General features: G+C 47.2%; 1 protein-coding gene across 5 annotated transcripts in view; it reads left to right on the top strand.

Moving 5' to 3' along the window:
• Positions 1-5,726: 5,726 nt before the first annotated feature.
• The window catches only part of NISCH (nischarin), a 31,485-nt gene continuing 22,906 nt past the window's right edge, over positions 5,727-14,305 (top strand). For all 5 annotated transcript variants that reach the window (XM_075513797.1, XM_075513796.1, XM_075513798.1 and 2 more), the window contains exons 1-3: positions 5,727-5,956; positions 11,759-11,842; positions 12,596-12,778. In XM_075513797.1, coding sequence (XP_075369912.1) covers positions 5,870-5,956; positions 11,759-11,842; positions 12,596-12,778 — 354 coding nt within the window. In that variant the 5' untranslated portion in view covers positions 5,727-5,869. The remainder of the gene's footprint in view (positions 5,957-11,758; positions 11,843-12,595; positions 12,779-14,305) is intronic.

Below are 14,305 nucleotides of genomic sequence, written 5' to 3'. Positions count from 1 at the left end.
AAGGCTGGCACGTCCAGGGCCAGCTCCAGCCCCGCTTTGGGGCAGCTGGAGGTTTCCCTGTGACTTCGATGTGGGAACGAGCGAGCCTTTTCAGCCGCGTTTCAGCAGGACCCTTGCTGATATATTGTGGTATTTGGCTGTCCTGACTGGACATGTGCCACCGTGTCACCTCCACCTCCTGTGTGTTTCCCCCCTGGAAGTTGCATTAGAAAGATTATACTATGCCTAATTAAATTGGGTAATATGGGAGAGGCATGCCTCCCAAAATAGCCCCATCCAGCAGCCAGCGTCCCCCGGGGGCAGTGGGAACAGGGGGTGTCGGGGCCTCCCTGTCCCCTCTGCCGGCTGTCCCCAGGCCCATGGGGGGAAGCGCTGCTGGGGGACATGGGGCCGGGGCCGATGCCCTCGGAGGAGCCGATGCCGTGTGCGTGCGGGCACCGAGGCCAGGGGGAATTTGCGGTCCCAATGCTGCGGCGGGGAGAAGTGTGGAGGCAGATGGAGCTTTGCCTCCATTTTCTGCATTTAGCTGGGGCTGCAAAATGCGGGGGGTGGGGGGGGGGGTGGCTGTCAGCCGTGCTTGATTTCAGAGATAATTCCCAGTCCTTTAGGAAACGGGACTCACTTCACCCAACCAGAGAGCTGACCTGTGCTCACTGCAAATGGGGAAAATCCACTCTCCTGGATTTACCGTGGATTTATCCCACCACGGTGGAGAGCAAAATACGCCAAAGACCTCCAGGTGATGACCAGCCTTTTCTCAGTGCAGGGAAAAGCGTTTTAATCCACAGCAACCAAAGCAAAAACCTCTCTTTTTGGTGATTCAGGACTCCCTCTTGTGTCCAAAGGATGGCTCCGGCATCTCAGGGTGACGAAGTCTCACCTCCAGCTAGCTCATATGGGCATTAGGTGGCAAAACTGAAAATCCTATGAATGCAGCTGTTGGGTCTCATCTCTTCTAAAAATCCCTTCTCCCTTTAACAGAAAGCACGTTGCATGCAAAAGAACTGCTGTCCCTATGTAACGCCTAGCCAAAGTGGCGTGAACCAGTGACCCGGGGTGGCGTCAGCACGAAGCCAGGGTGCGGGTTGGGGATGGCAGATGTGTTAAAAGAGAAAATAGTTGCATTTAAGGAATTAATTTTTGAAGTATGTTAGGTATCAGAATTGGAACATATTAATATTTTGGTTGTCTTGAACATAGAAAAGTCAGAAAAAGCTGCAAAGGGTAGTAGTTATTTTGTTAAAGGGCATTGGAGCCTGTCCTTAGGTGAGGGCACAGGTTGGGATGGGGGACCTGCTGTCCCCCACCACCGAACCATCACCCAAACCCTCCTGGGCACCTCCCTGGAGACCCCCCCAGTGAAGTGCTGCCCTGAGGTGAATCCCAGCCCTGGGCTGCTTTTCCCCCATGGGATTCCCTGCGGAGCCGGTGGGGCAGCGGGTGCTGGCCCCGGGCACTGCCAGGCACTGCGGCAGCCGTGGCAGAGGGCGAGGAATCGTGCCTGGCCCCGTCCCTCCATCCCGGGAGGCGTCAGCTCTGAGTCATCCCCCTGAAAACAGCCCCTGGGATGCGTCAGAATATATCTAGGGCCGATGCACAGCAGGAGCGGGAGCTCTAACATTGCCTTCAAAGGGTCGTGGCCGCACTCCCGGAGTAGCTGGGATGAAATCCAGGTCGGGATGTAGAAGAAGGGTCTGTGTCTGCTTAAACAGGGGAAATCTGGGCCACTGCCACTGTGCACGCCGACGCAGGAAAGCTGCGCTTCTGCAAACACCTGACACGAACAGAGACTTGCAAAACCCAAGTCGTGCCTACGGGGGAAGGATGAAATCCATCTGGCAGCGAGAGGTGATGTTTGCCCCGGGGATGGAGGCACAAGCGAGGGGTGTCATGCCAACCTCTGCCTCCCCGCTGGCTGCTCAGAGCCAAAGTTTCCAGCATCCCCTGGCTCTCCAGAGTGGTTTGCTTATAAAAGCGTTGGGAATTGGGGTTTTGTAGAGAAACCCAGAGCCTCTGCCATGCAAAGCGCAGGGGGAGGCTGCTGTGGCAGGTATGGGAGTGTCCTGGGGAAAACCATCCGCTCCTGCTGCTTCCCCTGCCTCCCCGCGCGAGACCCACGGCAGAGACGGAGCGCTGCTATCTATAGCCCGAGGAGGGCTGCCAACACAAGTGCCCTTAATCCGGGTGCACAGCCGGCTCTGCAGCAACACCGGCCATCGCTGCGGTTAGGTACTGCGCATTAGCTTGGGCTTCAGCTGCATCCTGACGTGTCGTTGCACTTGTCAGTCAATCCAAGGTACCAAGACAAGCGGAAGGGTTTACTGCACTTTTTTCTCCAAAATCTCAGTTCAGGTTTTCCTTTCCAGGCAGCTGCAACCCACTGCAAAACAAGCAGAGGCATCCTTCAGGCCAAATATAAGTCCAACTAAGTTGCAACTTTATTTGAGGTCAGGGGTGTTTGCAGGGCTCCTTGGGCAGTCTGCCGTGGCTCCAAACTGCAACAAAATGCTCCAGCGTCCCCTTTCCCTGTGCGGGGCACCCCTCAAAGCCCTTTAAGCACTGCGGCTTCTTCCCCAAGGAACATGTGTCACAGGCTAAATGGTCACCTGGAGCCCAATTTCCCCAGTTAAAATAAGTTTCCTTCAAGAGAAGCATGCTGACATCCTATGGGGAAAAAAAAAATAAATCTCGGGTTTTACTGCTATCTAAGTCTTCCCTGGAGGGTTTTACCTGAACGAGCCCCCGTTTGCCCCCTTCCGCAGCTGTGTGACTCCCACTGAGGCATCTTCTCCAAGAGCCAGGACAGGGCTGTCACACCGCATGCCATCTCAGTGCCCGCAGGCAGAAACTGCTTTAGGAAGAGGAGAAGGGTACCTATCAAAACCAAGAGATGTGCGAGCACTGCAAATTGTTATTTAATTAAGGAGATGGGACATTCAGAGGAAGCTTAATTACAGTTGCTTTCCGAAACCACTTATTATCTCATCAGGACACTGAGCTCAGCAGCAGGGTGAAAATCCCTCTTGGGCTGCCTTTACTATACGTGTTTTCTCCTTACACAATATTATCTTTTGGCTAAGTCCTGACCAAGGGAATGTGTTTTGCAGTAAAAATAAAATCAAAACGGGTTTATCCAGCTGCATTTGCAGAGGTGTGTTTGCTTATCTGCCACCCTGGTCCTGGCTGCATCTGCCAGATGCCAGCGTTACCCCTGTACCATTACTCCCTCTGCACTGCAGCTCCCTTCTGCCGAGGAAATACTTTCCATCCAGACACACATGCAGCCAGGGCATTTGGCGCTTCTGCTATTATTAATGATGCTACACTGGAGCTAATTGCATCCTCCCTTAAGTAGCGTAAGGAAGGACAGAGAGAGGTCACCTTTGTTTTGCTGGAAGGTGTCCTTCTACAGAGGGACCTGGACAGGCTGGATCAATGGGCCAAGGTCAACTGTATGAGGTTCAACAAGGCTCAGTGCAAGGTCCTGCACTTGGGCCACAGCAACCCCATGCAACGCTACAGGCTTGGGGAAGAGTGGCTGGAAAGCTGCCCAGCAGAGAAGGACCTGGGGGTGCTCATTGACAGCCACCTGAATATGAGCCAGCAGTGTGCCCAGGTGGCCAAGAAAGCCAATGGCATCCTGGCTTGTACCAGAAATAGCGTGGCCAGCAGTAGTAGGGCAGTGATCGTGCCCCTGCACTCGGCACTGGTGAGGCCGCACCTCGAATGCTGTGTTCAGTGTTGGGCCCCCCACTACAAGAGAGACATTGAGGGGCTGGAGCGTGTCCAGAGAAGGGCAACGGAGCTGGGGAAGGGTCTGGAGCACAAGGCTGATGGGGAGCGGCTGGGGGACCTGGGGTTGTTTAGCCTGGAGAAAAGGAGGCTGAGGGGAGACCTCATCGCTCTCTACAACTGCCTGAAAGGAGGCTGTAGAGAGGTGGGGTTGGTCTCTTCTCCCAAGTAACAAGTGATAGGACGAGAGGAAACGGCCTGAAGTTGTGCCAGGGGAGGTTTAGATTGGACATTAGGAAATTTTACTTCACTGAAAGGGTTGTCAAGCACTGGAACCGGCTGCCCAGGGAAGTGGTTGAGTCACCATCCCTGGAGGTATTTAAAAGCCGTTTGGATGAGGTGCCTAGGGACATGGTGTAGTGGTGGTCTTGGTAGTGTTAGGTTTACGGTTGGACTCAATGATCTTAAAGGTCTTTTCCAACCTATACGATTCTGTGATTCTGTGAAGGTGCTTTTTTACCCAGACTCCCCCTCCAGGCAACTCAGATTCACGGGGAAAAGGCCGAGGAGGATTTGCTTGCCATCCCTTAGGGTTCTCCACTTCTATTACAAATTCCTGGCAAGATCCCCTTCAGTGTGGACAGATTTGAAACACTTCCCTGTGCTCAGTGGAACAGTGCATTGAGGTAAGCGAAGCTCATAAAGTCAGTGACCTCAAACTACACCCTGAGTTCACTCTGGGTTCATCCCTGAGGCCCTGGGCCAAGTCCATGCAGGTCTGGCCCATCAGCCCAGCTCCTCAGCTCTGTTTTTCAGGTGGCACCAGGCACGTTGGTCACAAAACCACTGCAGCGGCGCCTCTGCCCAGCACAACAGTGTCCAAGCCTTCAGCAGCACATGGTGGCCACAGATGTCCCCCAAGAGCTGTCTGCAGCTGGGGGAAGCGCTGCTTTGCACGGCTGCCAGCACTGCTTCCAGATGCAGATGCTCGTGAGTGGCACAGCCACACCGCTGCTAGGGAGATCAGCCCTCTGCAGACCGGGCCTGGCTTTGCTTTCTGCAGGTTGATCTCAAATGCCCTGTGCTAGTATCCACCTGCGTTGCACCTTCCTGCATTGCCACATCTGCACTGTGCACATTGCGCACAGCGGTCTGTAGCTGCCTTCAGCCAGCTTGGACAGGCCTGAACCTCCTTGAGCTGCCTGCGTTGCAGTGCACTGCACAGCGTACTCCCGTACAGCATGGTATTGCGGTATTGCCCAGCGCTACGTTGGACAGCATAGCACTGCACACACAGTGCATCGCATTGCACAGTACTGCACGGCACAGCGCTGTGTTGCATTGCACAGCCCTGCAGAGCATTGCAGTGCCTTGCACAGCCCTGCTCTGCGTTGCACAGCACGGCACGGCACGGCACGGCACGGCATTGCACAGCGCTGCCTTGCACAGCACGGCACGGCACAGCACGGCATTGCACAGCGCTGCCTTGCACAGCACGGCACGGCACGGCACGGCACGGCACAGCACGGCATTGCACAGCGCTGCCTTGCACAGCACGGCATTGCACAGCGCTGCCTTGCACAGCACGGCACGGCACGGCACGGCACGGCACAGCACGGCATTGCACAGCGCTGCCTTGCACAGCACGGCACGGCACGGCACAGCACAGCATTGCACAGCGCTGCCTTGCACAGCACGGCACGGCACGGCACGGCACGGCACGGCATTGCACAGCGCTGCCTTGCACAGCACGGCACGGCACGGCACAGCACGGCATTGCACAGCGCTGCCTTGCACAGCAGCTCCCAGCAGAACGCAGCGCGAGCCGCCCGTGCGAGAGCCAGCACGCATGAGCGCCTCCACACCCTAAACTCCGCCTCGATGGGCCATAGACCCGCCTCTCCCTGCGGCAAGCCCCGCCCCCAGCGGCAAGCCCCGCCTCTGCCACCGCCGGCGGCTGCCAATAAAGAGGCGACGGGCGGGGCGAGCCGCACCCTGAGGGGGTTAAGCCAAGATGGCGGCGGTGGGGTCGCGGGCCGGGTTGGGGGCAGGTGTGGGCGGCGGTGGCGGCAGCCGGAGGGGAGCGGTGACGGCGTGAGCGCGGCGGCGGCCGGTCCCCTGCGCTTCTCGCGGCGTCATGGAAGCGGCGGCGGGGGGCGAGGACGGCGAGGAGCCCCCGCGGGAGGCCCGAGTCCTGGGTTCCGAGCTGGTGGAGACCTACACGGTGCGGAGCCGGAGGGAGGCCGCGGGTCGGGGCGGGGGGAGCGGCGGAGCCGGTGCCGGGGGTCCCGCGGAGGCGAGTGGGGAGGCCGTGAGGGACGTGCCGGGCAGCGGGTGATGGTGGCAGCGAGGGGGGGAGGTGTGGGGGAGCGGGCCCGCCTCGCCGCCTCAGGCAGCCTGCGGGGTGCCGGGGGGAGCGGGCTGCGGCCGGGCTTGGCGCTGCGCTGCCTCCTGCTCGGTGCCGCCGTCTCCCTCCCGGCTGTGAGGAAGCCACGCAGCCGTTCTCGGCCCGGTTTTGTAGTCAGGCTAAAGCCAGAGCGAGAATAATTCGGCAGAAGTTTCCGAGCGGTTTCTGCCTCCGTGGAGTGACGCGTGTTCTGGGAAATCAGCCCCGAAGGCGCGTAGGAGCGGGGCTGCGGGTCTCCAGCCGGTGAAAATGGGCCCCCTGAGCTCCTCGTAGCTTTGGCCCTCTGGGAGAGCTGGCGTTGTAGTGGAGGCTGAGTTTGCAAATGTCACGTTCTCGCTTATATATATTGATATGTATCTGTGCATGCATATGTACATATGATTATGAAAAACTGTTATCGGGTAAACATAGCTTTTAAAGCTGGACTAAATGTAGTAGGAAATCTTTCCTTACAGGTGAAAATACTGTAAAAGTCCCTCTTGAAAAGCTAGTCTTATTTTCAGAGGAAATCAGATGATTTGGAGTAGATGGTTTTTCTCTTAGCCTACAAAAAAAAGAGGAAAGATTGTCAACAGCATTTTAGTTTGGGGAAGGAATTAAATTTTTGATGTATAACTTTTTTAACTGGTTGTGTTGTACCAAGAGTTAATTGGTCTGTTTTTCAGGAAGAAGCTCATCATAAAACAAACCTCAGCATAATTGCAGACAGAAAACATCTTGAGCACACCACCCTTTAGTTACATAACTAAAAATGTTTTGTGCTCCTGCCTTACTTTAGTGTGATTTGAATGATCTTTTTTCTTTTGTAGAATGCACATAATTACATAAGGTTTCTTCCTGCTGTAGGAACCTAAAAGAGAAAAGGAAAAGGGGAGCAATGGTCTAGAAAGGCAGTATTTGTAAAGTTGTGTAATAGTTACAAATAATACTTCAGGTTACTGCCTCTGAATAGGTACCCAGAGAAAACAGAGCAACAGGAGAGTGATTTCTGAGTTTATAATAGGACAGAGCATTTACACAGCTGTAGTACATGAAGGGCCTAACTCCTTTCCGATTGACAACCCTTGAAACACTGTGTGGGAATGACTGTCAGGTGGCAAGTAGCCATATTTACAGACAAAAATGTCATGAGCATTCAGTGAAAGACTTAGAAGCTTAAAATACATTCTGAAAATTGCCTCAGCTCTTTCTGTCATGCTAGTTACATAATGTGTATTCACAGAAATGATACTGCTGCTGTTGAGATGTTACCACTGTCTGTGTTAGGATGTGGTTTGTCCTCCATGCAAGTTTGTTTTCCCAGTCCCTCATCAGCCGAGAGGCATGGTGAGCCTTGTGGCATGGTGACTGGAAACTTCCATTTCAGGTGTGAACCCAGACTCAGCAGTGTTAATGTTTGTGTTGAGAATTTTCATGAGTATTTTACAATAGCAGTGAATGAGACATTCAAGTGAATTTAGTTGAGAAAAAGTCAATGTTATCTGCCCCCTTATTCCACTGGAGGTTATGGACATGAGGTGAAATGTTAGCTGCTTTGCTGCTCCAGCCTGCAAACTAGTATTGTGGTACAGACAGCCTTTGGTAATACCATTAATGTGCTAGATTGAGCTGTAGTTCAGGTGTGTACTTTGTTGCAGGTAGTGTTCAGCAGATCAGCTGATAGTTGGGGATAACATTTTAAGCTGCTGCAGCTAAGCCCAAGGAAGCTTAATTTTTTAAGGCCAGATTTCTTTTTAAATGATTATGTTTCTAGAAATACCATGCTGTTTTAATGCCATTTTTCTTGGGAGCTTTAAAAATAGGGTGTTTGAAAGGCAAGATTTACCAGTATTTGGTCCTACTTTGATTCTCTTGCTGCATTTTTGAAGGAGTTGTGGCATTAAGTTTACCTGTGTGTAAACCTCCTAAAACTGTTAGGACTCCAAGCCTGCAGCCAGTTTGTATGAGATAGACCCAAGCCATTAGAAATGTAGGAATAGATCTTTAAATGAAAACAGAAATTTTACAAAATTATTCACAAGGTGAAATGTTTTACAAAAATCAGCATTTGTGTTTAGCGTTCAAAATTAGATGAGGGGCACTTAAGGATGTGATAAAGACCTGTTCCAGAGCAGAAGTGAAGAAATTAGATGGTGTAAAAGTCAATCAAATCTGTCAAGGTGAGAAAGGAAATATAGCAGTAGCAGGCTACATCTTTATCCATTAACGTGTAGTAGTCAAGGTGGCAGTGGTCCTATTTACATCCTTGTTTTTGAAAGAATCGTTTTTCTTTTGGCATGTGTGCTTCCCATTGTACTCTGTCTTTCAGAGCTCGTAATCTCAATAGAAGGAGACTTATTTTAGTGACATCCATTTGACAGTTGTGAGGTTAAATCCTGTAAAATATATCAGGGAGGCCCACAGTTCTGTGTAATTTTGAAGGTACTTTTAAAAATGTGATTCTTGTTGGAGTTGTTAGGGTGGAAGGCAAGGTATGGATAAATCCAGCAGGAAAAAGTACTGTAGAAGAGTATGAGCGCTTTAGCTAGGTACATCTCCTGCATGTGCTGGTCCAGCTAGATGCTGACTGAAGACTGGCTGATTGCTAGAAGGCCTTGAGGCTGCCAGTGCTTCATTTGTTTCCTGCTATGCATTTGGCTTAAAATTGCCTTCCTGCTTTTCCTGTCTTTTGCAGCTGTTTTGAATATAAATACTAGCTTTGATATTTAAGGAAAATACTGTGGCTTCCTTGAATGGGTGTAGACTGTCTGACTACTTGACAGGCAGGGAGGAGGAGATGTGGTTGCATCACTACTCTGGAATTTGGGACCTACTGGCTGCAGTCACACCTGTGTCCCAGGCTTCCTGTGGGCAGCTGTGTCTGTTGTCTGTAAAGTGAGGTGCTTGTCTTTTTCTTGACAGTACTGGAGTATGTGAAGTTGGATGAGGGATACTGTAGAAATGCAAGTTATCCATGTAAAGTGAGATGGGCAGGTTTTTGTAATGTGTACAGGAAGTAAACAAAAGGCAGTCTGGAATCACTGCTGTTCATTTAACAGCTGGTTTAAAACTATACATCTTAAAAAATTTTAAGTAAATATTTCACCTTTAAATATTTAGGGAGATGAAGGCGTGCTGTTCGGTGGTGTGAGTACTTAACTGCAAAGAGTTTGAAGTGACTGGTTAGAAAATCATGAAAATATACAGCACTACAGATATGCTAAACACTTTACAAAATAGAACTTAACCAAAACAACTGATTTATAAGAAAGGCATACAAAATTTATTACACAGAAGAGTTTGGTAGAGACGTGGGGAGGAGGAATAACCTGTGAATGTAAGCACTCTTGCATTTTAGCTCACTAGAAATGCAGTTTTATGGCATAAATATGGGTGGAGATTTCACATGGTATATTTATGTCTGAGAGACAGTGCAGCATGATAGAACTTCATCATCTTTCCATGTATGCCTTCTAGCAGTCGGCCTGACAGGCAGTCCTTGAAGAATCTTAAACTGTCAGCCTTGTCATATCAGTGTGCTCAAAATTAATTGAAGGTCATATATATATATGACTTTTTCAGAAACTTAGTGGGTTTTTGCTTTAAAATTATTGATTTCTGTATTGAAACAAGCACATAAACATATTGCATTTGTATTTATTCTTTAAGATAATGGCAGCTTGTGAATTGATGTGAAGTCAGTTGCTGGCATTCTGCATACTGATGCTGTTTGAGGGGCGAATATGTACTGCTAGCTCTGGCTACATTCTATGTGGGGAATGCTACGGCTTTTTAAAGACTGAATTTGAGGAATTGTATCAGTGCATGTAAACACACACTTTAACAGGTATTTTCCTGACCAGACTATCCATTTGGCTTGGTGCTATATTTCTAGAAGTGGTCAAGTGCTTGCCATGTCAGCAAAAGGATATGAAACTCTTATTATATATTTACTCTTACCGTACTGTATACAGAGATGAGGGGCATTCCTCCCTGGAAATAAAGGTGGGAGCTGTGAAGTTTACTGGGTTTTCAATGTCTAATCTGAGGTTTTATGCATTGTGTACTCAATCTGCATTGCATTTAGCTATACTGCTTGATGTGCCATAATTTAGCAGAGTCAGCTTTTAAAAAGAACTAGTCTTTTTATTATGGCTTCTAAATGTAGTACTTATTTAGTTCTAACTTTAATCTTCTGGTTTCTTTGAGTCTCTCCCTGCTTTCCTCAGGGTTATGAGGAACTTTTGAATGCTCAGGTTATTCCTGTTCTAGTTTGTCACTGGCACAGTGAATAATCCTGATCTGCCATTTCCCAACACAACATGATGGGAAAGCAGATGTGGGCCTTAATTGAGACTGTAATTCTGTGTGGGCATTCATCTGTGTTTTCAGTACTCATCCAAACTCTGACGTGTCACTTGCTGTATGCACTAGTCAGGCATCTTGATTCAGTTCTCTGTAGGACTTGGGTTTTGTTCAGTAAGCCGTTGTCAGATGTTTACAAAAATATAGTTGGTATGAGATATAGATCATCTTTTAAAATGCAAGTGGTATTCTATTTAATGTTTGGTATTGTGCTGGTCTGTACTAACAGTAAGAGAAGACTGGCCTTTTACATAACAAATCAAAACTGTTGATGCTTTTTATTTTCTCAAGTGGGTTTAGCAACTAGATGTGCATCATTCTCACAGCAGCTATGAGTCAGGTCTGTGTGATCTGTGGTAGTAAGCAAGTTCTCAACTGTATTAAATGCTTTCAAGATTTGATTACGAATTGGTGTTTTCCCCAAGGAATATAGTTGGATTGGATAACACAGTCTATGTAATTTGTTATTTTTAAGTAGCTGTAGAACTGGTTTTGCTGTGCCTTGTTTGTTTTCTACTTTTTGTTTTATTTTGTACCTTTAAAGTTTCTTTGGGATGGCTTGCTTCTGGCATATCCAAAGGGTAAATTGTGAGTTTCCTGCAGAACCAGTACTGTTCAATCTGGAAAGTCACCTACCATGAAAATCTTGAATTGTTTGGTACATGCATTGGTTAAAAATACTTAGTTTTGTGTGAAGAAATATTGGGTTGCTTTAGATGATTGTAGTGATTCTTTGGATGCAATTGTAACTCTCAGGAAGCTGTCTTGTGTGCTTTACCCTAAAAGGAATAAAATAGTTAACATCCAACCAACCAAAGGATTTGTCTAGATTTCTGAAAGGTTAAGCTCCAGATTTCTGCTTAACCATGAAGTGACAGCAGGATGCTTGCCAAGTTCCTCTGCCCATTGTGGAACTGGGTATATTGAAGAAGGGATGCTGCTGTCTCAGGCTTGTTGTGGATAGCTACGAATACCAACTTAACTTAGCTAGCAGAAGTCTTCAGAAGAAGTAGCTTAGATCTTGGTTGTTAACCTTTGGGTTGCAAAAATAAAAGCAATTGCTTTGCACGAAGAAGCATCTGCAGCAGCCTTGTGAATGAGATCAGGCATCCTACATCAGCAAAGTCACCTTAGCGTTTGGATTAGCTTTTAGTTAACTATGATTCTTTAAGAAGGTAGAATCACCTTATAGTGCTACATTAACCAGCACATCTCACAGTCAGCTTCTCTTTAAGACATGCTTTGCAGTTTCCTTACTTTAATTCTTCCTTTCAGGTATACATTATTCAGGTCAGTGTTGGCAATCATCAGTGGACAGTCAAACATCGTTATAGTGATTTCCATGACCTGCATGAAAAGGTAAGGATATTAAAACTGTGGCCTTGGTCTCTTACAAAACATCGTACAGTTTGTATAGTTCTTTTGTATGGGACAAATTCTTTCCTCAATAAAGAGCAAGAATATCTGCCAGATACCATCTGAACTGCGGACTATATCCTTTTTGTATGAACAGCATTACTTGCCCCTGTTATGCTCCCTTCTTGAACTGGGGGACATTCACCTGGACAGCTTTAGCCTTGGACAGAAGCTTGTATCAGAGTGGAGCTCAGGCTAGAGTCATCAAATGTTTTGCCAAGAGAGATGTTTATGATCAGCTGATCTATCTGGTAACCAAAAGCTGGATTGGAGCAAATACTCTCTTCTGGGAGGGGTGGATGATAAAACTGTTCTTAGACAGTAGCATGGGGTAGTTACTAACTGGTGCTGATTAAGAACAGCAAGTGAAAATGAGGGAAAGTTTACTATATTCAAGACTAGGCTGCTTTGTCAGAAATAAACCAGTTATTCTGTTGTTTTATCACCTTAGTTACATTCTGCCCTGTGGTACTGTGAGTCATTCTCTCAGGAAATGCTATTATTGAACTTCTCATGATTTTGGTATGTTCTTTCTGAAATGACCTAATACTTTGAAGTCAAAAGTTAAATTTACTGAAATAATTTTATTTTGGGGTCTTACCAGGATCAGGCAACATGCTCTTAATGTGTTCCGTTGCATCTTTTGTGCAAGTTCAGATGATGAGTTGGGTAGTAACTCTGGTCTTTGCCTTTCAGCTTGTTTCAGAAAAGAAAATAGATAAAAATCTGTTACCTCCTAAGAAGATCATTGGAAAAAATTCCAAAAGCCTGGTGGAGAAGAGACAAAAGGAATTAGAGGTCTACCTGCAAACCCTGCTAGTCAAGTTCCCTGTTACTGCTCCAAAAGTTTTGTCACACTTCCTACACTTTCATTTATATGTAAGTTATGTGTTTAGCATATGAAATGGAGGCCTAAGGGTCTTTCCCTAGTTCTCTGACTTGGAGAGGATTGTATGGAATCTTCACAAAATAGCTGAAACTGCTCTTTTCCAGCATTTTGCACAATGTAACCAAATGTATTTTTAAGATTTTTGACACTACTTATAATTGCAGTAGATACTGTGGTGGCAAGTAGTGTGGGTAGGGGCTCTAAGAGGAGAAAATAAATGCTGGCAGGATAGTTGGAAGCTGTGAATAAATCTGAAGCTGAATTGGTTGTTAGGCTGAAGTCAATAGTGCTGGCTCTCTGAAGGAACATTGCATAATTGATCCCACACACACCCCCTACTTAGTGGTTAATGGTTAGAGCTGTGGTTCACAGTGAAACAGCTTCCAGTAGCCCAAATGAAGAAAAATGGTGCTTCTCTGAGAAGCACACTGACGGAGTGGCCTCTGGAGAAATAGCTCCAGCCAGCAGACAGAATGTTATGGTGCAGGGTGCTTGAAGTAAGAAGCAATGACTTGCTTTCATGTTCAGACTGCAATTTGTTCATTCATCTCTTGTGTATAATTAGGCTTTTTTGCAGTATGGCATCATGTTGTAAGGGGGAAAATGAACATCCTAAAGAGGAAAATGCGCTGGAGAACTTAATGGAAAGGGGGAGCAGTAATTGCTTTGGGGTGGGATGTGCTGAGATGGCCCTTCATGGTTTCATATAAAGGCTTCAGAAATGAGTCGCAAGTGGTCTATTAGGTGTGTTAATTAAGCTTTGGCAACAAAGAAAAACCTGTTTTAGTTATGTTACATGAACATAATTATCCTAGTGAGACTTTAGAGTTTGACTTAGATAAACAGTAGAAGGTTTACTTCATAGTGTTGCTATTGCACTGCAGATTTGAGTGAGAAGCGCTAGTTTGTCATGATTAAGCCCTCTAAAATGGATTAGAGGTTTTAAATGTATTAATGTGCATGATAATGTAGGGACAATTCTGTTCAGATGGAGCAAACTTCCTGATCACCAGGAAGTTGCATAATTTTTCTGTTCTCTGGCTACTCTGTCTCTTAAATGATGTCTGTTTCAGTGCTGTAACTTCAGCAAAGGCTTTTATGCAGGCAGAAATTCTTCCTTAGTCCCTCTCTTGTTTTTCAGTTAGACTATTTTTTTCCTCTTGCTGTAATATTCAGCCTTTTCTACTTTTCTAAAGAACTAGCATTATTTGGATATGAATGCTTCCCTGTTTCTGTACTGCGCTTGTGTATTAAGAGCAAAGTTGTTGCTTAATCTGTATTTCTTTGCTTTAGAGGAGTCTGACTTAAGGTATAAACTCAATTTATTTGAGTTTATATGGAGTTTTGCTTGGAACTTTAGAGTACTTTTAAATATTTACCAAAAAAAGTTAGTTATTCAGTGGAAAAGCTAAATGTTTACTACAGCAATTCTACTGGAAAATAACTTTCCTGCAGAACTTTGATCTCTTAAAATATCTTTGTTACCGGACAGCCCATGTGCATGCTTGAGCTATTAT

This window comes from Mycteria americana, chromosome 11, assembly GCF_035582795.1.
Source record: "Mycteria americana isolate JAX WOST 10 ecotype Jacksonville Zoo and Gardens chromosome 11, USCA_MyAme_1.0, whole genome shotgun sequence".
NCBI classification, from domain to species: Eukaryota; Metazoa; Chordata; class Aves; order Ciconiiformes; family Ciconiidae; genus Mycteria; species Mycteria americana.
The sequence above is the reverse complement of the archived record's forward strand: the minus strand, read 5'-3'. Positions and strand labels throughout refer to the sequence as shown.